At 38.9% G+C, this 26,106-nt stretch overlaps 1 protein-coding gene across 1 annotated transcript; it reads left to right on the top strand.

Annotated features, from left to right (window-relative positions):
- Positions 1-7,427: 7,427 nt before the first annotated feature.
- On the top strand, positions 7,428-25,904 carry CENPC (centromere protein C). The gene is made up of 18 exons (XM_086746736.1): positions 7,428-7,472; positions 9,181-9,227; positions 10,569-10,630; positions 10,942-11,039; positions 12,130-12,220; positions 12,327-12,558; positions 12,639-13,015; positions 13,547-14,390; positions 15,011-15,049; positions 16,291-16,364; positions 17,266-17,331; positions 18,583-18,687; positions 19,543-19,641; positions 22,258-22,353; positions 22,664-22,818; positions 23,316-23,406; positions 24,843-24,915; positions 24,950-25,904. The coding sequence occupies exons 1-18, from the start codon at positions 7,458-7,460 to the stop codon at positions 24,951-24,953; spliced, it is 2,568 nt and encodes an 855-aa protein (XP_086602862.1). The 5' UTR covers positions 7,428-7,457; the 3' UTR covers positions 24,954-25,904.
- Positions 25,905-26,106: the final 202 nt, after the last annotated feature.

The following is a 26,106-nucleotide window of genomic DNA, read 5'->3' as shown; positions in this document are numbered from 1 at the left end:
GAATTGCTGGAACTCCTGGGATAGTTTCTCCACAGCTGAGACACAGGCCCGTAGGGAGGAAGACAGGCTTTCCTTGTACTGCCGGAGTCAGCCAGCCAATTCATCCACTGTTTCTTCCCCTCCATCTTTCCAGGTCATAACGGCCAATGAGTTGGCATATGATGATGGTGCACTTCGAACAAACTTCCGCCACATTTGTCGTGTGCGCCTGACTTCATCTGGATCCTTAGGTAACTGATCATTGTCCAGGTCATCATAAATAATCTCCAGCACAGCTAATTCCCTCAGGTACTGGATACCCTTCTCCATGGTAGCCCACTTGCCTGGGTGACACATTACATCCTCCTTGAAAGGATACCTCTCCTTCACACCTGACAGGAGTCGCCTCCAGAGGCTGAGGGCTTGTGTCCCTTTTCCAACTGCTTTGTCAATGCTTGCTTCTCTAGAAATGGATCCCAGTTGCCTAGCTTCTCTGCCTTCTAATCCCAAGCTATTGGCCCCATTACCCCAGCACCGCAGCAGCCAGCTGATAATGTGCTCCCCAGGATGATAGCTAAAATCTTTTCGCATGTCTCGCAGCTCGCTCAGGGATAGAAATCGGGTGCTCACTGTCTCCTTTAGGAGTTCTTCCTCTGAGGAAGAGCCTGCCTGCCGAGTTCTTCCTGGGCATGAAGCAAATAAACCTTCCTCTTCTTCCTCCTGCTCCCTCCTAGAAGGGGCTTCTTCATCCCTCACTAAACAAGCTGACTTCCTCTTCCAAGTCTTCTTGTATACAGGAGCAACTGATACTAGCACGGGTTCACCCTCTGATTCAGCTGCAATGCCTGTTGCTGGGGTTTGAGTCCCTACATTGCAGGTCAGTTTGTTCTCCCTCATACCATGCCACATATTAGTATCTTGCCTTAGGGTAAATCTCGGGAGGAGATTCCCAAAAAGTGGGTTTGCAGCCCTAGACAAGACTTGGCACACATTCAAGATACATAACAACAACATCATAGTGGCTTGAATATCCCCCAGATCTTTAAAGTTCTCAAAAAGTGGCTTAACTACCCTGGAAGTGAAAGAAATCAGGAAGCTGTCCACATAGGAATACCAATTTATCTCTAAGGCCATTGATGTCACCATGTCATAGATGTATATGGCATAGTATAACAGAAGGATAATTCTCATCATTTTCCCTGAGGTGATAAACACCACCACTGGGAACACATAGTACATATAGGAGCGTAGACAATACAACAACATAACCAACCACTGCAACATCATGACCAATAACTGACAACCAATACAACTCAGATTGGCCACTGCAGTAAAGGAGAACAAGAAATCCTTTTACAAATATATCAGTGGTAAGAGAAGAAATAAGGAGCATTTACACCCTTTACTTGATGCAGCGGGGAATGTGATCACTGAGGATAAGGAGAAGGCTGAGGCCCTCAACGCCTTCTTTACTTCTGCCTTTAATAGGCAGATCAGTTATCCTCAGGGCACTTTATGCCCTAATCTGGAAGTCTGGGATGCCAGGCCGAGTACACCCCCTGTGGTACAGGTGGAGACGGTTAGAGAGCTCCTTCTCCATCTGGACTGCCACAAGTCCATGGGACCGGATGGGCTCCATCCTAGGGTGCTAAGGGAGTTGGTGGGGGTGATTGCCGAGCCGCTCTCGGCCATCTACCAGCGGTCCTGGTTATCTGGGGAGGTCCCGGAGGACTGGAGGCTTGCCGATGTGACTCCCATCTACAAGAAGGGCCGTAAGGAGGATCCGGGGAACTACAGGCCTGTCAGCCTGACCTCAGTACCTGGGAAAGTTATGGAGCAAATCATCTTGGGTGAGATCACTCGGCATATGAGTGGCATCCAGGGGATCAGGCCCAGCCAGCACGGGTTCACGAAAGGCAGGTCGTGCTTGACCAACCTCATTTCCTTTTACGACTGGGTGACCAGACTGGTGGATGAAGGAAACGCTGTTGATGTGGTCTACCTGGACTTCAGCAAGGCCTTTGACACGGTCTCTCACAGTATTCTCCTAGGGAAACTGGCTGCCCGTGGACTGGGTAGGTATACCCTTCTTTGGATAAAGAATTGGCTAGGGGGCTGTGCCCAGCGGGTGGTGGTTAATGCAGTCAAGTCCAGCTGGCAGCCTGTTACAAGTGGTGTCCCCCAGGGGTCGGTACTTGGGCCCATCTTGTTCAATATCTTTATTGATGACCTAGACGAGGGGATTGAGTGTACCCTCAGTAAGTTTGCAGATGACACCAAGTTGGGTGGCGGTGTTGATCTGCCTGAGGGTAGGGAGGCCCTTCAGAGGGATCTGGATAGGCTGGATCGCTGGGCTGAGCTGAATGGCATGAGGTTCAACAAGGCCAAGTGTCGGGTCCTGCACTTTGGCCACAATAACCCCATGCAGCGCTATAGGCTCGGAGCTGAGTGGCTGGAGGACTGTGAAGAGGAAAGGGACCTGGGGGTGTTGGTTGATGCTCAGCTGAACATGAGCCAACAGTGTGCCCAGGTGGCCAAGAGGGCCAACGGCATCCTGGCCTGCATTAGAAATAGTGTGGCCAGCAGGAGCAGGGAGGTAATCATCCCCCTGTATTCGGCACTGGTGAGGCCACACCTTGAGTATTGTGTTCAGTTTTGGGCCACTCACTACAAGAAAGACATTGAAGCCCTGGAACGTGTCCAGAGAAGGGCAACAAAGCTGGTGAGGGGTCTGGAGCACAAGTCTTATGAGGAGCGGCTGAGAGAGTTGGGATTGTTTAGTCTGAAGAAGAGGAGGCTCAGGGGAGACCTCATTGCACTCTATAGCTTCCTGAAGGCAGGTTGTGATGAACAGGGGTTTGGCCTCTTCTTCCAGGCAACAAGCAGGACCCGAGGAAATGGCCACAAGTTGTACCAGAGGAGGTTTAGATTGGACTTGAGGAAAAACTTTTTCTCTCAAAGAGTGGTAAGGCACTGGAACGGCCTGCCCAGGGAGGTGGTGGAGTCTCCGTCCCTGGCAGTGTTCAAGAGGCAGCTTGATGAGAAGCTACAGGATATGGTTTAGTAGCTGTGGCAGCAATGGTAGTGGGAAGACGGTTGGACTAGATGATCTTATAGGTCCCATCCAACCATGTGATTCTATGATTCTATGATTCATGGCAGAGTGTGTATTGCAGATGAGCTGCAGTTATATCAGCCTGAATTTTGCTCTCCTCAGGAAAGAAAAAAACCAAAAAACCAAAAGCAACAAAAACTCTCAACGGTGTAGTATGTGCAAACACCTTACAAGTGAGCTTTGTGCCTGTGGAAGCCAACTTCTGACATACATGAAGATAGAACCCCCTTATAGACACTTTTGACATGAGGTGAGATATAAAACTCTTCCATACCTTTGTTACAGTGCAAATAAAACCCTTCCATTCTTTACTGCATTCCCAGTCATTAGCCTGAGAGAAAAGAAAATGATGGTGTAAGAACAATTACAGCAACAAAAAAAAAGAAGTATGATATTTCATGTGGAAGCCTCAAATAACTCTCACCCTTTTAGAAGTATCATGCCTGGAAATGACCTTGCTGCCAAGCTACATCCCACCCTGAAACCCTCTACTTCCCCAGTACTCCATGCTCAGCTAGAGGGAAAGGACAGAGGTGGGAAAGTATGAAAAAACAAACAAACAAACAAAAAAACCCAAACAAAACCAAACAAACCAACCAAAAGCAAAATCAAACCAACCAAAACAAACAAACAAAAAAACCCCAAACCCATATGCTCTGTTGGAGTAAAAGGAGAAGGTTATGTGGATCCAAGGAGAAGGCCGTAGGGGAGTCTCAAGTATACAACCTTCCCTGAACACTATAGTCTGTATGGCTTCTGAATGGTGGAGTGGTCAGGTATTTTATCTCCTTCTTGGTTTTACAGGTGATGTGGGCCTCTCAGTGTGGTACTTCCTGGTTTCTCTTGTATATGTTCTTGTTCAATTCTTGGCTCAGTTCATAGTCCCAGATGCTCCTGAGACAAACTTTTAATGCCTGGAGGGGGAGTTTCCCTGGTGTTAGATTCCTTTGCCCTGCCACCCTCTCTGTGACTACCTTTTGGTGCTGCCTGGCTGCATGCAGGCTGTACGCTTAGATGTCAAGAGGGCAGCGCATAACAAAATGGAGCTCTGAGTATCTGCAGGAGATGGAGTAAAGTACCAAGTGGCTTATGTATCACAACTTTCCTCTTTTTACCTTCAGTTCTAGTTCTCCATTTGACAGAATCAAGATGAACTGTGAAGAGCCATTTTCATCTGGATAAATATTGGTTGCTGAAGTCAAAACTGATGTATCTAATTTCTGCAAGTACTAAGGAGAGAGGAAAAGAGAAATAGGACGAGCTGTAATTTTCACCAAAAATCTAGCTGCTATCCAAAGGAATTTGTTTAGAAGAAAATAGATTGAAACTTTTTTTTTCTTTTTTTTTTTTTGCGAGAACTTTGGCTAACTGACAGACATGCCAGTCCTGCTTCTGCTTACAGAAGTTCTTCTCACCAACAACATACTTTCTGGATTTTTCCCCATCCTAATCTTCATAATCACAAAAAGATTAAACACATGAGAACTCAGTATTTGCTTTGTGACCCTCAGCCAGAGTGCACCATACACACACCAAGCACTTTTTCCTCAGCTACCTAATGAAAGTCATGTTACACACCATGATAACTTCACCATTGTGCACAGCTGAGGAAAAAGCACTTGGTAAAATCATGGAGCAATGTGGATACATTTGTAGCTCAAGTGCCAAAAAAATACTCCTTTTTTTTTTTGTTTCGATGAGGCAAATTAATATGCTATAGTGGTCTGACCCATTAACTGGATTTCTTGCATTTGAAGTGATATTTTACATGCTTTGTCTTTAAATCATGTGTAGTTTGTAAATCAATATCATGCCAAGGTAAATATGATTGTCTGACTTTTTAAAATGTTCCCTATTGCAGTCATGCCAGAGTGATGGGAAAGATTTTTCTGTTTTCATGTGATCCTAATAACTTGAGAACTATAGCTGTTAAGGGACACTGAATTGGGAAGGCAACTTCGGTAAAACAGAAACTTTCTTATAGTTTTCAATTTACTTATCTGTTTAGTGTTTGTTGTTTAGTTTTGGGGTTGTTGGTGGTTTTTTATGGGTTTGTTTGTTTGTTTTTGCAGTAGGGGTTTAAAATACAGTCACAAAAACTGAGAAAAATAACTTTTCAAGTCTGATAGTTCATACAAATCAGGGTGAGAAACATTCGCTAAAGTATCTTGCAGGTCATCCTTGCTCTTTACCCTGCTAGCTCCTAATTAGTCTTTCTGGTGGTTTTTGTCAAATTACTAATGTAAAATTTCTATAGCATTCAGTAGCTGCCCAGCAGCACTTGTTATTATTTCACAGCCATGAATATGTGTTTCTCTTGGCTGTCTGGTCTCTCAAAAGTAGTAATATACCTCATCAGTCCCACATAAGTCTCTCCAGATTGGCTGCATATTATTGCTCTACCCTGTTAGTTTTTGTTATTCCAATATGGTAGTTACGGAATATCAGAAGGAGGGATTGTTTAGGGAGAAAAAAAGGTTTTACATAAAAGGATGATTCCTTACTTATGTAAAGAAATGTTACAGGGAGCTTTATTAAACTTGCAGGTGTTCTCCTGCTGTATACAACAAAGCAATGTATTGAATGATTTGTAGTGCTGCAGAAGAATTAATAGTAAGATTATTAGTCTGCTTTTTGTTTCTTGGAGTTCCTGTTTTCTGTAGTACCTGGTTGTTCCTGTGTTTGTGAACCACCATGCTATTTTGGTCCTTTGATTATATCTACCTTTAGCGCTGTGTGACTCATTTTTTCTATTCTGTCTGTGCTTCTGCATCTACAGAGACATGAGTGTAGGTAGGGTAAAAACGACTTTGTAGCCCCAAGTACAGAAATTGTCATTATCAAGTGCTAAAAAGGGGCAATCAGCTTTATTAGGGACATGCTCTGAACATACATGCTATTGTAACATACACAAGCATGTAGGCATTTACAGATTTGCATCTTAAATAGTTATCTTGAGTCAAAAAAAATCACTCTTACTTTCCCATTTAGTCCACATATCAGCCCTTGCTAACAAGAAAAAAAAAGATGTAGAGAATCTCACATATACTTCAGGTGGTGTGTCACTGAAGACTTCAGAATGGATACTGTTCTCTAGTAAACAGAGGATGCACCAGAGCAATATAATCATGTCAAACTTTGCTCTTGGTATTAAAAGTATTGCATTAGCTTTTCACCATGGTGGCAGCTATGAAATCAGTCAAACTCAATCCACATTTCAGTAGGTAATAGTAAATCATAACGGGATTCTGGAGATACGGATGCTTACCGTATATAACTTAATTTAATTGTCCCCCTCCCCCAAGTAATATGAACAGAATTAAATAGATATCATTATTTCAATGCAACCATTTATGTCACCCAGTGCTGAAAAACATTTCCCCCCACAAACCTGGCAACATGTTTTTTTTAAGAAGTATTTCAACACATCCACTTTCCAGAGCTGTGCGCCTTACGTGGCATCTTGAGTGGCAGGCAGACAGGTAACCTTGGAAGTACAATGGCAGACAGGTGATCCTCTGCCTCTCCTGGATGATTTGGTGGGGAGCTAGCAGAGGGTTTTCTTCAGGCTGCTCCCTAATGCCTCTCAGCATCCTTTGGATATCTCAACAGGATATCTGGGTATCCCTGTTGCTGGGCTCCACCCCGCCCCCCCCCGTCATTCTCAGTCTGCTCCGTATCAGCTCCCAACAGAGAACTCAGCCTCTTGAGAAGGGGAAAAAAGCAGCACTTCGAAGAGGAAGTATTTGTACTTGTACTCCTGTACTTTAGCTCAGCACACGCTGCTGACTCTTTGCTTGCTGTATGATCGGGGGGAACCAGACTAAATGGATTAAAAGCACTTCCTTTAGAGTGTGCTTCTTGGGTTTGCTTGAGGGAGGTACTCAAATGATGAACATGATGGTACAGAAGTGCATCATCACTGTGATGAGTGTCACCTGGCTGAAGGTCATGGCAGAAAAGCCTGCTTTTTTATGGCTTACAGTACTGGACTTTTCGTGGGCTGCTGCTGGGGGTAGACTGCTCTCAGCTGCCTCTCAGGAGGCAGGACTCCTCAGCTTGCGGCAACGAGGCTGGGGCCGGGCCGGGGGTGGGGGGAAGGCGGTAGCTCCTGCGCAGCCGCGACAACGGCCCGCGGTGGGGCGCGCGCCCAAAGGAACCGCCCTCGTTGGCGCGCGGCAGTCGCCGACCAATGGGACGGGGGGATGTGATGTGACGGGACGGGACCGGCGCCCTGCCCGTAGCTGTTACGCGCGTACAGCGGGAAGGCGCCCGAGGTTTGAAAGCGGCGTGGCGTGGCGTGGCGGCGGCTTGGAGGGGTCCGGTGGCCAGGCTGTCTCCGTCGTCGTCGCGGAGGCCCAGGATGGCGGAGGCCTTGGTGAGAGAGCGTGGGAAGAAGCGGCGGGAGGCGAGGGAGTGCGCTGCGGGCAGCGGCCGTACCCTTCCATAGCAGTCGGGGCGCAGCTCTCCTCTCACTGCGCCTCTGCGGGCTGTGCGGGGCTGTCCTTCCACCCCTGACGGCGCGGTGAGGCTCTGGACCCCTGAGAAAAGTGGGGCTGGTGTTAGTGCTGTGCCCTCCCTCTTTGCCACGGTTGCTGGCACGAATAACTCCTGCTCTAAGGGCTTGTCTGTTGGGAGACCCATTACCCTTAGGCTGCATGCTGCTGCGCCTGTTGCTGGTCTCTGGAGATCTTACTTTCACGAGTTAGCGTGTAAAGAACCAGTTACGCATGTCTAGCCATGCTAAAAGCGTACTCATCTTCCTCCTATCGTTCTCTGTCAGAGCTAGGCGGGGAGCTTAAGTTTTAAAAGCTATATGTGTAGTGGGGTATGAAGATTACAATAAGCAGACTGTTAAAAGCGCAGTTATGGGAATTTTCCATTTTCTTACATGAACGGTTGCTTGCCAGTTGATGATACTGCACTCTGCTGCAAGGAGAAGTTTAAGCCTGAGTGACTGCTTTGCTGTGGAATATGGTTCTGCACTGTTTCTGAAGTGATTACTTTTGGTCAGTTGTTTTCTTGTGTGACCTAGAGTTTCTTCCTGCCATTTTGAGCTGGTATTAAAAACGTGCAGTGGAATAAATCCTGTAGTTTTGGTTATTATAAGTAATATCCAAAGAGGAATCACAAAGAAGTGTAAAGTAATGCCAGTATGGCAACATAGGAAAAATATGCAGAATTCTGTTGTATTAGGATTAGATAATCTCCACGCTGCATGTGCACTGTATTCTAGTTTACACAAATGAAGAAAGGGTCATGGATTTTTTTTTTTCAGCTAAATATTTAGGGGGGTTTTGAGGCATTTTCTTGTCACATTGGTGAAAAACTGCACTCTGCTTAGGTCTTTAATTTTTCTTAACTTGCCTTTCCTTGCTGTTTTTGTCCTCTACAGTCTTTGCCTGTTTGTAGCTCAGTAGGCTTTATTTCATTTATTGGTATGGAAAGTAATGCTGATAATATTTTTAATTATTACTGCACTGGTTGTGGTAATAGATGACTGGAGTCATGTCTGCCATTCTAATTGCTTTGAACATACGTGGGCTTCTAGTATATGAGGAAGTGCTGGGAGTTAATCGAGACTTTAGTTTTACCATGGAACAGCTGATGTGCTGTCACTGGCTGTCGGTGTGATCTTGCCTGCTAGAAACACAGGGTAAGAATCTCCATGTGAGCAGTTCTCACAGAGCAGCTGATGTGTTGTAAGGTTATGTCCTAGCTTGCTTTGTGGTAGTTCATTCCTTTTTCTTACGTAAAAGATAATTTCTGTAGTCATAAGAGAAATGTTAAGCAAATTCTTAGGCTCTCTGTGATTTCTTACATGTAAGTTTTTTTTGTAATGTTCTCTGACTTTAAATGCGACAGGTGCTTGATGGTTCTTGAGGAAAACTGAATTTCTGGCAGTTGTTACAGGGGTTGTAGCTACTGTGATGTTCTAAGAAAAACTGGGCTGCAGTAGCTCCTACTAGTTTCAGGTGGTTTGAAAATCCTTGAGACTTGCTTACATGGGAAACAGGAGGTTGGTCACTTATTTGTTTTTCTGTCAAGTGTCATTATGCTTATTCAAAATTTATTCCTATTCACAGAATAATTTCAAAAAAGACTACAGAGCAAGATTCTGCCATGGAGGAGGGTAATTTACATTTAAAACTTTATTCTTAGATAAGATTGTAGATAAGAAAACTTATGTTGTGTTTCATTCTAGAGCTTAATGTCAAAACTACTGAGTGTATCTTATTAAAGTGATCACATGATGTTTTCCAAACTTGTATTTCTTGGTGGCGGGAGGAGCAAATTGTGGTGACTGGTAAAGTGCCAAGGATTTCCTTTGCATTCCTTTGCTGAGGCAGCTGACTGTGGTGTAGCTATACCTAAGCTCCCCCTAACTAGGCTGCCTGAGCACAGAAGCAGTAGTCTGTGCAAATGTTTTGCCTTTTAAGAGGTAGAGAAATGAAGCTCACGCAGAGTTCTAGCTCATTTGGCCCTTGCTGGTAAATGTTAGAGATGAGTTTGAGTATTTGTACTGCTGTAGCTTTCTTTAAAGGCACGTCAGAAGTCTGTGAGCTTTTCGTTACTGGAATCCATTTTTAGACATACATTTAATGAGCTTACCAAAGCTTTTAAAGGCATATAATAATCATTATGGAATAAATACTCCATGGCTTTTCTCTTGTTATTTTGGTTTTGATCAACATGGTCTGGCTTGTGGATCACTTCTGCCATTTTCATTTGTCTTGAGGAAGTTTGAGATAGAATCATAGAATGCTTAGGGTTGGAAGAGACCTTCAAAGGTCATCTAGTCCAACCCCCCTGCAAGGAGCAGGGACATCCCTGACTAGATCAGGTTGCTCAGAGCCTCATCCAGCCTGGCCTTGAACGTTTCCAGAGATGGGGCCTCCACCACCTTTCTGGGCAACCAAGCAGCTGAGCTGTTTGCTTGCTTACAGATTTGATAACTCAATCCAATTTTTGCTGCTGAAACTTTAGTAGAAGCACAGAATAACTGTGAATAAGTAGTCAAAAGAGAAGCAGAGGATGACTTCTTGTGTAAAGGGATAGATGTACAGCATACACATTTCATTTCTGGGTTGTTTGAGACTGGATCGCTCTGCAGGCAAGATTACTTGAGGACTGATTTTTAAAAAATTTATTTATTTCTAATAAGAATCTCTGTTCATCCCAAAGCTCTTTCACCTGAGGGCTGTTGCAGTAGTTGTGTATTTTCTTTTAGGTAGAGAGGTTTCTTCATTCTCATCATATTCTATGACAGTGGGGCTTTTTCTTCTGGAAACCTTATTTAGACAAGTTTATTTGCAGATATCTGTGCATGGAAATGGTATGTAAAATATAGTTGGGACTACTGGAAATAAAAACTTAAAATATTGAATAATAAGAACTTTACTACTTTTGTATTGCTAGGGTAGGAATGTTTAGTATTTTTGATTTTAAATGGTTTTTTCCCTCTTCTTTCTAGAAATAAGATTGATGTACAGCCAGGTCAGAACGTACTGAAACTCATACAGGATTGTTTCGAAAGTAAGCTTTTATTTGGTGTTTTGCTTAGTTTGCTGTTTAAAGAAAAAATTCCATTCTTCTTTGTATTGTATTTAGTGGTAAATAAATAGAAATAAAAAACAGAGTTAAAATGATGAAAATAAAGTGTGTATCTCAGTCTTTAAAAGCACACCCTTCCCAGACACTTAGCTGTCTTATGAACTTTTTCCGAAGTAGCTGGTTTCTTCCTTGTTTGGATTTGTGTAACCTTAACGAGCCTTAGCCACTTGTTAAATTAAATGAAACCTGGCCAATTCCAAGAATTCCTTTATTTATGGTTTTTTTCGTTATAGATTGTGGCTGTGATTTCACAATAAGCTCTCCATGTGCAACTCATTGCTCAACTCCTGTTGTCAGAAATGAGAGGAGGACTTCAATACAGAGCCAAAGGGTAAGTTAGTTGTGGCAGTGTTGCAACATAGCTTTGGGTACAGTTTCACTTGGGTACAAGTTTAGTTCTGTAGGATTTAGTTATGAGTGTTGAGTGAATAAGCTCCATGTCACTTGTATTAGTATATAGGCTATAATTTAACCTTCTGTAATAGTTGTTGGTAATTTTTTTTTTTTAGTTTGTTGTCCCTTAATAGTAATTATTCTTTAACTAGATTTATTTAATAGCTTATTTCCTTGGGTTTTTTGCTAATGAAAGATTTTTTTGAGCTTTTTATCCAGGATAGTTAAAATTTTTCATGGTCACAGGTTGAAGTATCTTGCCTTGTAGCTGGTAGTGACAGCTATGGCTGTCTTGGGCTCCATTGGGATTGGTCTCAGTCACTTTGCCAGATATATGGACACAGTTCTTAGCTATCCAATGGATAGTAAAATTGAAATATGATTCTTGTGTAAAAGCAGCTTGTCAACTACTGATAAACAGTTATCTGCACAATAACTTTGTTTATCTGTAACTTTGTTGAAGTGTGGAAACAAGGTGAAGGACTTGTTAATGTGCTGTCTGAGAGAATGATGCCAATAATCTAGTTTGTATATTTAGCTTTAATATTCTGATTCTATTAGTATTTGGTAAAAAATAGGATATTCTACTAATGGCAGTGTTGAGAATGGACATTCTTTATAATAGTGTTTGTTTATTTTAGTCTCATGTTAGAATACCCTATAATCTCAAAGTAATTCCTGCAAAACCTCAGCCTGACTTAATCAAGGTGAATTAAATTGTTTAAATTAATTCATTCTAATGAAAAGAATAAATAGCTTGCCAGTGGACTAGCAGGATGTCTATTCAAAGCTGCAAATTTATTTTAACTGTACACACTGTTTTACCTGTTATTTGAAAATTACAGTTAAGAAAGTCTTATGTGATAGAAAATTGAAGTCTTTATTTAAAATAGAACTTTGCTTCAAATAAGTAAGAATTAAGGGAAGGAAATTATATCATGTCCTGTAGAAATCTGTATTCCTGTCAAAATACTGATTCTTTATCAAATATTTTACTTTGTCTCATTATTTGTTACTGACTACGACAGCCGATGGCAGAGTTAATGAACTCTGTGAAAAGAGCCTGTAATTCTGCAGAGTCTTTATGTGCATTGCCACTAAAACCAGTCAGCAGCAGAGGTTGGTAGCACTATTATTAAATTAAGGTTTTTTTGGGTAACTGTTTCTTGAGTTTTTGTAAGGTTTTGAGTAGAAGAATTAAACCTATTCTATATATATATGGCAGAATGGTCACATGAATCACGCCTGAAGCCTACAATACATGATTACATAGCTGATTCTAAAAAAATAGTGTTTCCTGTGTCTAAAAGAGAGAGAAATAATACATTAAAAGATGCTGAAGCACTATGCAAAAGTCCTACCAAAAGTCCTACCATGTTTTCAGACCCTGAGGATGATCATGAGTCTGTTGGATCACCTCTTCTTGTGGAGGAAGCCAAAAGTTCTCCTCTACATGTGTAAGTAGAGCTGAATGTGGTGGTGGTGGTGGTGTCATGTCCCCTCAATGATGTGAATACTTTGTCCCTCCTTTCTTTAGGTATTCAGCTTCAATATCACCGCCATCACCTCCTCCTGTGAAGGATCAAGATATAGAAAGAGAAAGTGAATGTGAATTTTTAATTGATGAATCCGATGGTGTATCTTTTAATTCTTGGTTTTCAATACCCCGTAAGAAAAAAAAATCAAAAAAAGATGGCTCTGCTACTCCTGTTTCTATATCTCAGCCCCCTGAAAAGAAGACCAAGAGTAAGAAAGGCAAGAGCAGAAAAGTACATGTTGAAGCACTTACTAAACAGAAAATGGATGATTTGGATGTCAGTGTACATGACTTCAGAGGAACATCAGAATCAGATCCAGTCTCTAACAGTGAAGGAAAGGTCCTTAAATCTCAAAGGCAAAAGAGTACTCATAGGGGTAAGTTATTTAACAGGTCTTTCGACTTCTACTTCCAGGTCATATTACAGCATTTTTTTTCTGGTAATTTGTTGGGAAATAAGGATAAAGTAGATGAGAGACATTAGTGGATTTCTAATTGATATTTCAGATGCACAGTTAAGCTTGAGTGTTTATAAGGCAGTGAGACAGAGTGTCTTCATTCTTCCCTGGCCCTTCCTGTTAGGACAGTAAAATTAAGTTAGCAGTGTTGCCTTTTCTTATGAGCAGACAAAGAAGGTAGGTACCCACAAGCTTTTGCTCCTCTCTCCATAGAAAGGAGGTTAAGATATGTGCTTTGAACTGGAGGGGATCAGTTTTTAGGAATTATTTGAGAAGGGTTTTGTAGCAGGAAGCACTGAAAACTGGAAAGCAGATTGAAGGTAACACTTCTGCCTTTTTTTTTTTTAATTTATTTTATTAATTCTTTGGTTTATGCATTCAGATGTCAACATATATCTTCAGCTTTAATAGGAAAAGATATTAATGTCCAAGTGTTTTATGTATTGATAGGAAAGACTAAAAAGGATACACTTAGACAAGGCTCTCCAAAGCAGAAGAAGGACACATCCTGGAAACCAGAAGGCAAAGAACTGATATTGTTACAGTCTGTATTGGAAACAAAAGCATCTATTGCAGAACAATGTAAAACAGTGATGCCAAGTGAGGATTCTCTTAAGCCCTCAGCTGGGCATCAGCAAGAGCGGACTGTGTCTCCAAAAAAGAATCTCAGGTCTTCCATGTATCTGCAGTCAGCTTCAAAAGCTTCTCAGCATTTAGTTCACAAGAAACAAACTGCCAAGCAGAAAATTCAAAAAAATACAGTAGCTAAGAAACTGGCAGAAAGTCCAAGGAAGAAGCTTAAAAAGTCTGGCAAGAAAAGTAGTAATAAAAATCCTCAGTTACAAAGAGAGGGGAGTTCTGACAGTGAACCTGGTGAAGAGCTTGAAAGAGAGCCTGTGAAACTGAATGAACTGTTTACCTCACCCCTGCATCGGAAATCACAGGCTTCTGTGATTCAGAAGTTGCCTAACTCTGAAAAGCCTAAAAGTGTATTGCACGCATTGGAGTCACTTGATGGTGCAAATAACAAAACTCCTGTAAAAGCACTACATCATGTCTTAGACAATGTGAAGAATTCTGAAACGAAATGTTTGCCAGCTAAGTCTTCAAGGAAGATACCCAAAAAGATTCATTGCAGAACCAGTAAAGGTGTTTGCTCAAAGCCTGAGGACACGGAGTCTCAAACAGATTCTGACAGCTCTTCTGTACAGGACGTGGCAAAAAAACCCCAAAAGTTATCAGATGTGAAAATAAAAAGTAACAAAAGAAAATGTAACATGCAACATGGACTACAGTAAGCTTTTAATGTAATACCTTACAAGTGTGGTATAACTTGGTAGATAATTAAACATGTCATGTTAACTTTTAAGCAGTGATGGCGAATTAAACTATGTGACTGTTTCAGACTCTTTGAATAGCTAATAGAGAAACCAAGTAGTGTAATCAATATCCTATTTGCAAAGGCAGGTGTCAAATCTCATGTCTGCTTCTACATAAGGATACTTACACTGGAATTTTTGAAGTGTTCTTTTGAGACTGGAATAGCAGATCCAGTTTAAAAATAAAAAAAAAAGACAAAAAAAGATACACATGCACACACAGCCCCACCACCTGTATAATAACTTTGCTATCAGGCTTGTTACTTTGTTTATAAATTGAGAAAATACAGTGCTTAATTTTTCAACTGTATTTATTTTTGTGCAAGTAATTTTACTAATTATTGATAATCAAAAGAGGAAGTTCCTTTAACCAGTGTAATTGAACTTTTAATCACTGTTCTTTGCATTGCTTTAAAAATTTAAAAAAGTCTTTTTTATTGTTCTGTTCAGTATGTAAAATCATTGACTTACAGGTTTCTTCCAGTAAGTACAACTGACTTAACAGTAAACATAATAATAATTTTTTCTCTTCTAGTGATTCCTTTGCAGCTGAGAGAGCTACAGGTCGTGAAAGGTAATTTCCTGAGTTGTCTATAAAAATTGTATTTAATCCCACTTCTGCCCCACTGAGACAGAACAGCTGTTTGGTACTACTACTGTGTTCTACTAGCGAAGAACCTATTAGAAAAGGGATCGTGATTCATGCCTGAGGTGTTTAAATATCATGCTAATACAGTTAATAAACTAATAAAATTCTTCCTATCATGAATAGGGGGTTATATTAAGTTTCTTGCCTTTGAGGACTTTTTTTCCCTGAGGCTTGCTTCCACATTAGTGTGCGATTATTGACAGCAATACAAGTGCTCCTAAAACTAATAACAACTGTATTAATAGAGTTGCTGTTAAGTAGGGTATAGAACTGTATGTACTATCTAAACACTTGTTTGTGCACGTCGATATGCACATATCTTCTCTTTCATGGGATGGGAACTTAATAACAAAGCAAACAGGAGAGGCAGTCTGTGAATTTATTGAATTTTTCTGTTGTAATTCTGCTGAAAATTTTATTTTTTTAATTATAAGTGAACCTACTGTAGACTTAATTGGACAAATTTGTTGTGTAGGTTTGCTAATCTGGCATTGAAATGCATCTTTTGGAGTTTAGGTGGATCACAGCTGAACTTCATTGGCATGGTAAAAGCACTGAAGGACAGCCACAGTTGGGAGAAGGAAGAAAGGTTAGGGATACTAATGCTAAGGCTGTAAGAGAAGTTCTGTTATAAGTGATTTGATTGCTAGAGAATTTCTGGTGGAGTTATATACATGTTAATTACTGTCATTTTATAGGGGAGATTTTATGACAGAATACATATTACAAATTACAATTACAAACTGTTTTACTGTCCTTTCCTTATAGTATGTAAAACATTTATTTAAGGCACTTCTGTAGTCATGGTGTCTGGAAAATTGTTTGAAAAGTAATGCTACAGAGGAGAGGAGACAATCTGCTTCTTCCAGAAGGGAGAAAAAAGAAAAAAGTTACAAGATTTTTAGGACACCTGTTTAGAGAGAAGGTGTGCACACTAGTTTGTCTGCCTAATAACTGAGTAGAGGAGCAATTGATGAATTTCAGACATGTGATTCTTAACTAGCAGTCATTTGTTTCAGTGTCTAATCAGTACAGATAGATGTTTAGAAGGACCCCCCCCACCATGTGATCTGAAAAAAACTTGAATTTGCTATTCCTGGCAGTGTTGTAATGTTCCTTTGATATTTAACATATTCAAGCAGGTGTATTTTTTTTTCCCTTTGAAGTGGGCCTCTTCTAGAACATTATGACAAAATTGCTTCTAGAAGTAAATCTTGTGAACAGGATAATACATCTTCAGGTAATGTTTAAAGTTGGTATTTTCTTGCATTTTATATATAAGCTTCTTATAAGCTGTAATTGATGGTACAGTAATTTCTGTTGTATTCTGTGTGTCCAGAATAAGAAATACAGATTGTATCGACTGTGGTCACATTTCTGCCCAACTATATGATACACTATGCTAGCTGTATGTTGTGTTAGTTTTGGAAGGACAAATACTACATGGTTTGGCATCAAGCCTACCAGGATAAAGTTATCCTTCTGAAATACTTTGAAAAAATATTTTGGACTCAGTTTTGACCTGTTTGGTGTGTTACCATGTGATGGTACTATGTATGATCACTTCAGGCCACCCTAGACCAAATTGTACAGTCTTACGGACTTGTGGCCTAAAAATATTTTGTTTTTTTTTTTTTTAAGTTTCCTTACACAGTTGCACACATTGTCATAATGAATATGATAAACATTAGCAAAAAGACTTTCTGAGAGCCAGTTGTGAACGTTATTAGTTCATGTAATGCTTTCTTCAGAGACCTAGTTTTGTGTGTGTTCTGGTAAGAAGTTTGTTCTAAAGTTAGTTAGGCTTGAGTGGATAAAGCTGAATGACCTTGCACTTTGAACATTATATATGTAGTTATAATTTGCTGATGTTTGTTTTATCAAAGGAATGGGCCTGAGGAATACTTACTTGAATGTATAGTTTTCATGTAATTTTCAAGCTTACACTGTTTAAAAAGTATTTACATTTACTCTTTATCTACATCAGGTTTCATATCTGCGTAAAGAAAAAAGTATTGGTGGGAACACTAACATTGGGACTTCTGCTTTTATATTACCTTTGGTTGCTTCTAGTGAGTATATTGAATAGAAGTCAGGAATAGTAAATGCCAATAGTGGTGGTTTTTTGAATGTATTTTCAGATAATTCTGAAGACTTGTTTCAAGCAAGAGATCTGCTGTCAGATAACATAGCAAGGCATAAAATAGGTAAGATTATTTAAAAATATCTGAATGTAAGTGCATAACTACAAATGTATTTACAACTTTGCTGAAGGAGATAGAGGAAAACACCTAGAAGTGGGCTCATATGTTAATAAGTATTTACAGATAAGGCTTGTTAGTTCTTTAGGGTACTATAACCCTCCTCTAATTTTTAAGTAACTTTAAAAAACTTCAAGTATTTCTTTTTTTATTACTGTATTCAACAGTTATATTTTTAACTGTCAGGCTTCCATATTTCATTTAATATTGAGTCAAGACACTGCTCACAGTTCAGTGAGAACAGTAAGAGTTTGAATTAGTTTTACACAGTGTAACTGAGGGTGCAAATAACCTGCCTCTTATGGTAGTCTGAGTCCAAATAGGATGGGACAATGGGCATGCAGTGGATTGTAGTCCCATACTAGTCTGGTTTTATTGGTTTTTATTCCCTTCATTGTTATTTTATGCACAACACTATAGTTGTCTACCTTCAAAAACTATATAGTTGTCTGCCTTCAAAAACTATTTAAGCAAGCTTTTTTTTTTATTTACCACTTTATTTTCAGCATTTAAATATTCTTGACTAATTTGCTCTCTGCTCTTAAGGGGGTTCTATTCTTTTTTACAAATACTAAAATACCAATTCTTACTGTATTCATATATGGCAGCTTAGAAAAATTGAAAATTGAGACTATGTAATAAGTAAGTCTGAAGATAAATATCTGAGAAATCTTAGAAATGTATGGGATTTCTCTTGGCAAAAGTGCTCCCCTTCTGGACCTTGGAGATGGGACTTAAGAATCTGGAAGAGGAGGAGAGGCAGCTTGTGCAGTCTCTGTTACTCCTCTCCTGCCATACCCAAGGCAATGCCTTTTCATTGTAGCTAATGAAATTCCTCAGATTTAGGCGGGGTTCTTAGTCTTTGTCAAGAGCTTTATCTTCACAGTTGTAGCATGTTTATTGCTCCTTGTGCTTGAGCCTCTAATGCCCATATGTCAGTGATTCACTAAGATATGTAGAATAAAATCTAATGTAAAGTCAGCATGGTGACTGTTAAAAAGGAGAGTGGAAAACTGATGCATACAAAAGATGACTTTTAGCAATACTTGATTCTCTTTTTCCTGTCATGATAGCAATGTGATATAAGTATCAAGTGCTCACATCCTGATATGGAACAACAGGAAAGGACATCTAATGTTTTCCATTTCTGAATTTTCCTTTTATACTTAATGGGAATGATTTCATCTTTTAAATTAGTAATGCCTTCCAACACACCTAATGTTCGTCGGACAAAAAGGATACGACTAAGACCTCTGGAATATTGGCGAGGCGAGCGTGTAAACTATGCAATGAGGCCTTCAGGTACTAGTTCCAAAATACCTATTTGCTTTCTCCTGATAGGTCAGTAAAGAGAAATCTGTGGGTTGATCTTGTGCCATGAAAGCTTTGAGATGCTTGCTATTTGGTAATTTTTTAAAAAGTAGATTATTTATGATCTCCAGCTATTTAGTGATCTTCTTGTGTAGTCTTTTCTCTCCTGATACCCCTGTGTCAGCTAGAGATGGTATTAGCACAGCATGTTAAGTATCCTTGCTTTAACTGTTCAGGGAAGAACAAAATGGTTTCTCTATACTAGTAGGTTTATTACATGAAAGATTTTGTATGGTACCGGTGTCATAGTTCAGCCCCGATCGGGACAACCGGACACCGGAAAAAGAGACAACCTACCAATTCATTGCCGCATTTCTCTTTGTGTGGGGATTGTTCTTCACAGGAAACACTATAGTATTTTATCCAGTCTCCCTGTTAAATTCCCTAAATGATAGAATATATCTTGTTCTCAGGGTTTTTTTTTTTTCTGACAATTCAGCCTAATTTGGTCCATTCCTAATTAATTAGTCTGCTTGAAAATAGTATTTCTTGTATCTCTAAATTTGATATTTTATCTTAAAAGTTGACTCTCGTGTCATGGCTTTCTGAAATGTTCTTTGACTGAAATATGATCAAATTATTTTCAAAAAGTCTCAAGTTGCATTGCACTTCAAAATACTTTATGTTGAAAAGCCTTTTGGTTTGTTCTGGCTTTCTAAAGCTATCTGAAAAGTTCAACATCAAGGAAATATATTCTTAAGTGAAACCCTCATTAGTTGTGCAAGTCTGCATTCTTGTAAAATTATAATGAGTTAGTGAACTTTGTTTAACTTGCTTTTGTTTCAGGAGGGCTTGTGATTAGTGGAATAGTGTGTCCAGAAGCAGAATCTCACAGGAAGATTAAACAGAGGAAGGGTGGTCACAAGCGGAAACGAGATGAAACAAGTATGAGCACAAACTTTTTTCTTTTGATACTTAAAATAAAAATCTTTAGTCAAATACCCTATTTCTGTAAGATTTTTCTTCTACAAAAACTCGATTCTCTCTAGTGAAAATAATTTTATAATGACGTGTTCACGTAATTTAGCATGGAAAAATCTGTTCTTATTGTATCTATAGCTATGCTGTATAATCTTGTAAAAACTTTGTTCTCACCGTTAGAGGTTGAAGAAAATAAGCTGTATGTCTGTCCTTGTTTAGCTCGTCGATGAGTGATGCTGATGTGTTTAGTTTCATAATGCACAGTTATGGTATAAAAACTTCTGGTCATTTTACTGATAACTGTAATATCACACCTGAAAAGGAAGCATATTGTGCCAATAGAGTTTTAATCTATTGTAGGTTAAATACAAAAACATAACAAGGTAGGTGAAGAGAAAACTTCAAGAACAGTGAATAAAATGGTTAAAAGTGGACAGTAAATCTATGTTTTAACAAACAGGAACAGAAAGCTTTGCTAGAGTCTCTGTACCCAGTAGATAATAAATATGTAGGTAGTGCTCAGAAAAGGGAGATAGAGTCAAAGTCCAAAAGCCAAATTATTTTTGCTGTGCTCTCTGTGGAAGATATTTTAATGCTAAAGAACCATTCTTTATGGGGACTTTCTAGAGCTTTTGTTTGAGACCAAAACATTTCCATGGGAAGTTATAGAACAAATAAAACAAATACTAACAAACGTGGAAAATGCCATATGGTCCTGACACAGTTCTAAAACAAATCAGGGCTGAAATAATCAGTAGGGAAATAAGGAAGAAAACAGTCAATTTTGGTACAAATTTCTGACTTTCTACAGTGTTGCATGTAGATGTTATTCCTTACCTCAAAAAAGAAAGTAGTAGGACAATAGAAGGTTCAGAGAAAGCTTGTCAGAAACAGGGAAGGACTTCTGTACAGGAAGCAACTACATGATGAAGGCTCCTCAGCCCTGAAGAGAATACTGCAGAGGTGTGAGAAAGATCTATAAAATCATGAATGGCATGGAGAAGGGGAATATAAATAAATTGTGGTTTGTTTTGTTGTATTTTTTTTTTTGTTGTTTTTAACCACAAGAACTAGAACATGTGGAAGGAAGATAGCAAGAGCTGGGTTTTTCCAACAAAATAAGGTGACTCTTCGCAGTGTGTGCTCATTGTCCTAGAATACTTGTGGATAAAAGTATTTATCTAGGTTCAAGCTGAGAACTAGATAAATTCACACAAATCTTAACTGTTAATAGCTCTAAATAGTGTGTGAGCTCCACGTTAGAGGCGGAAAGTATTCCGTGAAGTGCCATTGCTCTATTATAGCATTTTTGGAGATGGAAGCGTTCCCTGCTTTTGGCCATTGATAGGAGACAGGATCCTGGCCTAGATCAACCTTTGATCTAAGTACAGTTTATGCTTTAAAATAAATCATTTGCAGTCCATGTAAAACTGAGCTGGTAGTGACTGTTCATACTGTATCTTACAAGAATTAGTGGTTGCTCTGGGTGTATTTGAACTGTCTTCCAGAAGGGATGGATTTCCTCTTAAACGGACATTCATCCTGAGAGATAATCTTTCACTAGTATCCTTGAATTTTAAGTGATGCATATAAGGACCATCAGCTGAGTAGAATTTCTAGGACAAATTCCTAAATTTTATTGATACAATAAAAATTCTAGGTTATACCTATAGCACCTGTTGCTGCTTCTTTTTATAGAGAGATGGTTATGTTGGAATAAAGCTTGGATCAAACACAATAACTTTCTTCCTACCCCTGACTGTCTTGGCATAAGAGTATTTAAGCAGCCATGAGTGTCTATAAAGTGCTATAGCTTGCCTTTGACAGCCTTGTTCTGACTGCATTTAAAGAAATTTCCTGTTCACTGTGGGGCTAAAATTGTCTGCTTAAGAGTTCTGCAGGAGAGCTTTGAGATATTTATTCTGTCATGAACATTCTCCAGCATGTCTTTTCTATTTGGAAAGCATAAGGTTGTCATCAGCTCTTAGGCTATTTTCTTCTCTGGAAAAATCCTTTTTATTATAGAATGAGTTATCTGATTTACAACTTACAGTGAGATTCCTGTAATGGTATTTCTTGAGAAAAGGAAAATTGAACATGTGCTTATTCTTTTGAACACTTTATGTCTTAAGTCTCCTGATGCCCATCAGCAGTAGGTAAAAGGAAAAAACTTGTTCTTCATACTTCATCATGTATTTTATATCCTTATTTAATACCTTCTCAGCACCTGTTGCTAAAAAAGCGCTTCTCTTGAAACACAGATACTTTTGAGTAAATACTGTCATTAATAGCATAGGATAAATAGTTGGCATTCCCCTGGAAAATTATTTAGGGTTTAGACATCCTTTATCTATTTCACACAGAAATAATTCCAGTGAAAATTACACTTTCAAAGAATTGTTATGGATTATTTCCTTTTATTTGAAGAAAGTGTATTCACTGTTTAGTCACTTACTAAAACAAATTTAAGTACTTATGTGTAAAATCTAAAATTGTAGAGAAGTGGTAGTTAAATAATTAAGTTCTAAAAACACAGAGTGATTTTGGTTTTGTTTTTTTTTTTTTTTTTTGTCTCCTCAGGAAGTGAGATACCTGCAAATTTGGATCACACCCTGGCTGATACTTCTATGCCAACCATTGTACTGGACCCAGTAACAAATCAGGAAGTACTTCTAGGTGAGTTGAGGGGGTGTTACCAAGGGCCTTTCTGAGTTATGTAGTAAGATGTTTAGACTAATAAGAAAAAAAATTGCTCATGCCACATTGGGCATAAAAAAAGTGATCTGTTAAAATATTAATTGGACTTCTAGAGAAAATTCTGAGGGAGACACAAAAAGTGTGATTTTTCAGTTAAGTATTGAGTCTAGCTGTTGGGGGTGTTGCACTGAAACAGTATGTAGTGCATGTGATTTAATAACTAGTTACTGAGCAAGTAACAAGACTAATTATGTGTTAGCATTAATGTTAATCTGGTCTTTTTTTGTAGAATGTGTTAACACTGAAAGCAGTCAATCATGCTTCTTCAAAGATGAAACTGTAGAAGTATATAAAAATTTGAATACATCTGCTTTTGCCACTGGCAGATTGATTTTGAAACCATTTAAAGAAAAGGGACACCAGTTTGTCCACATGGATACAATAGTAAGTACGTTTTTTTCTTATTTTACAAAATGGACTATGTAAACAGAAAATCTTAGAATGGTTAGAAGTGGCATACAAAGTTGACAGATTATTCAGGTTATTTTTTTCCCCTATAATGCAAATAAATGCAGGAAACCTTAATGAATCATTTCAGTTGGGAAATCAGGTATAACCAAAGAAAATCGCTAGAGATACTTTGCATGCGTGTCGCCCTGCTTTGCTTTGCATTAAATCTGTATGTCCATGTGTGCTTACTGTTCATATCTTGCAGATGAGATAGAAGTATTAAATAAAATTGACCCCCACCCCTCTTTTAAGTTGTGCATCTTATTTTTCAGAAGAGTGGGGAAAAAGGGATTGCAGCTCTGCAAGCTTCTTCATTTTTTCATCTTTGTTACAACATGTATGCAAAGCAAAGAGTGTATTTTCTTGGATAACTTTCTTAAATATTTGCAAAGGAAACATTGCTAATCTTAAACCCTTTGGCTTTCATTAAGACTTTCTACGTTATTCACGGCAAAATTATTGTTACCTTACATAAGACATCATATTATCTGACTACGGGGGACTGCTTCTATGTTCCAGCAGGTGAGCACATGGATTTAAAACCAGTTTATTGGAGCTGGGTGAGACTGAATTAGCATGCTAGGAAGCAAAACTGAGCTGAATGATGGGAAGAGATAAGTTTGAGTAGAGAGCGGAAAAGTATTAGGGTTATGAAGAAAGGAATGTGACCCAACAGTGGATGTGGGTTGATGACCTAACCTTTGAATCCAATGATACGAAACACTGCTTGTTTATGTGAGTTGGCCTCAAAGTTTTTGATAACACTACCAAATTCTAAGAGTGAATTTCTCTTTGTATTATGATTCTGTTCCTAGCTATAATGTCAGAGAAATTGCACAGTCAACTTAATATCGTGGTAGTTAATACAATTTTTTGGTCACCATCTGTTTGCTGTTTTTTCTACCCAAAATTATGAAAATCCATTTGGATTAGTTCACCGTATTTTACACTTTGTGCTTGATATATAGAAGGTGCAAAAAGCTTTGTTGAATGAGTTGTAATTTCGTGTGGGTTATTGAGAGTTTAGACAGCTCTGATTTTGCCCTTCGGAGATCAAAGCAGAATGAATTCCATATGGGAAGCTGTCCTTTAGTGGGTAACACACTAGTCAGGAGAGTTTGTAGTACTTGTAAAACCAACTGTTCATGAAACTCTAGAGAGCTTTTGTACAGCTTTCTTGTGAAGAGGCTACCAGGCTACCACTTGTTTTTCCATTAACTTTTCACCATGACATTTTGATTGTCCAATCGTTGTTTAATTAATGCTTAATACTCTGAACCTTTTTTTGTTTGTTTGTTTTAGTCTTAAAAATTTAGGGATCTGCAGAAAAAATTTTGTAGTTTGCTTTTTGGGAAAGAAGATTATATAAACTGTTGAAAGTTCTGTATGGCCATAAGGACCTATACTTCATTTGCATTCTTCCCTGCTTCTTGATAGCCTGTCTCAGTATGCATGGATGGGCAATGCAGTGGTTGTGACGGGTGATCTCTTTGTAATTCCTTCAAGTGTGGCTGTATATGAATGTTAGGATGTTGCTCGTTCCTGACATTCAGTGCCTTTTAGATGTTTCTGTATTTGTGGTCATGTTAGTATGCAAATCCCAAGTGAAGATCTGCAGGTAAGTTTCCATGAGCAGTTTTTATTGAGATTTTCTGTAGGAATAAATTAAATTCAGTCACCTTAAAGTCTTACTGTGTTTTTTGAGAGTTGAAGCTCCTTAGATTCTTTTTAGTAAAAATCTTCTCAGCAGAGATGCACTTTATTCTTACCACGGGCTAAAGTAAATTACACTAGCTTTAGTCTTATCTCTTTGAAATGCAATGATATGCCTGTAAGAGTGCCATCCTAGATTGGGACTAATATTCCTTCTGTTAAAATATATGAAATAAAAATACTCTTGGCTGAAGATAGGGCTTCAAAAATTGCTTCTAAAGAAAACTTTCTGTTTTTATTTGTAGGAAATGGATATAACATACGTAATCTTCTGAACAAAGAAAGTGTTCTTCTTTTCACACAACTCAAAGATGACAGGTGAAGAACTTTTCACACAACTCAAAGAAGACAGGTGAAGAACTTTCTGTAGAAAAGTTTGTTGAAACATTGTTCAAGTTTTTCTATGTTTTGAAGTTCTTTATACATACCAAAAGTGTTTGAGTGTGCCCAATTTAACATTACAAAGGACAGAGGACCTGAAATCAACAAAAGAAGAGTTAAGAACAAAACCAAAAGAGCCTCAGTAGTTTACTGTCAAACTGAAATGACATACTGGAGGGCCTCACTCTGCATTGGTTACTGTTCCTCTGTTATACAAAGACAGCAAGATACATGTATAAAATTTGTGGCTAAAGCACATTGTTGTTCCAAACTGTATTTATATGCCTAATCTCCCTAAAGATGTTTAGCACTTGAAAAAATGTTGACATCTTCAGCTAACATCTGATAGTATTAACATGTGCCTGGTACAAACTGCTTAGAATAATCTCTATTTAAATGTAGAGCCATGCTGTTTGCATTCCAGTAATTGTTGTCTAGGAGATGGGCTGCTGAAATGCTTGTGTGTTGGGGTCCAGCTGGCTTCTAATATGTTAGTGATAGGTGTTTCTTTCTTGTCTTGCAGAAGTATGATTCATGCTACAAATTCAAATTGTAAAATGGGAACTTTTAAGTAGGAGCATATCGGTTGTATCTTTTGTATGGAAGCTGTGGCTTGATTAGCCACATTGTGGAATTCTGAACATTGTGGCTAGCTTTATTTTGTGTAACAGCGATAGATCGTTGCCAAATATATTACTTCAGTATCTACTTTTGTTTTGCTTACTGTGTTCCTGGATAATAATGAGGACCTTTGAGAAAACTGTAGTTATCCTGTATACTCCAGAAGCTGAGTCTAGACAGCAGATGGTATACATAGCATTTGTCTACCAGGCCCTTCAAGGTCCTTCTGGATGAAGATAAGGACAAACTACAGCTTTCTGGTAGGGTGCTTTCTCTACGTGGTCATTACTATCGTAGAAGAGAAGAAGATAGGGAAAACTGAATTGGAATCATAAACTTTAAGGACTTGAGGATTGAGTATGGAGCTTGTAAACAGTCTTGGCTGTGATCCTTATGTTAAATCTAAAGTTGAACTGGCTTTAGTGTTTCCCTTTAACTTTCAGCTGCTAACTTCGTGTGCCCTTTGGAAGGGCTTGGACACAAAGGTAACCATGCCTCTGTGAAGGT

Source organism: Chlamydotis macqueenii, chromosome 4, assembly GCF_036417535.1.
Source record: "Chlamydotis macqueenii isolate bChlMac1 chromosome 4, bChlMac1.mat, whole genome shotgun sequence".
NCBI classification, from domain to species: Eukaryota; Metazoa; Chordata; class Aves; order Otidiformes; family Otididae; genus Chlamydotis; species Chlamydotis macqueenii.
The sequence above is the reverse complement of the archived record's forward strand: the minus strand, read 5'-3'. Positions and strand labels throughout refer to the sequence as shown.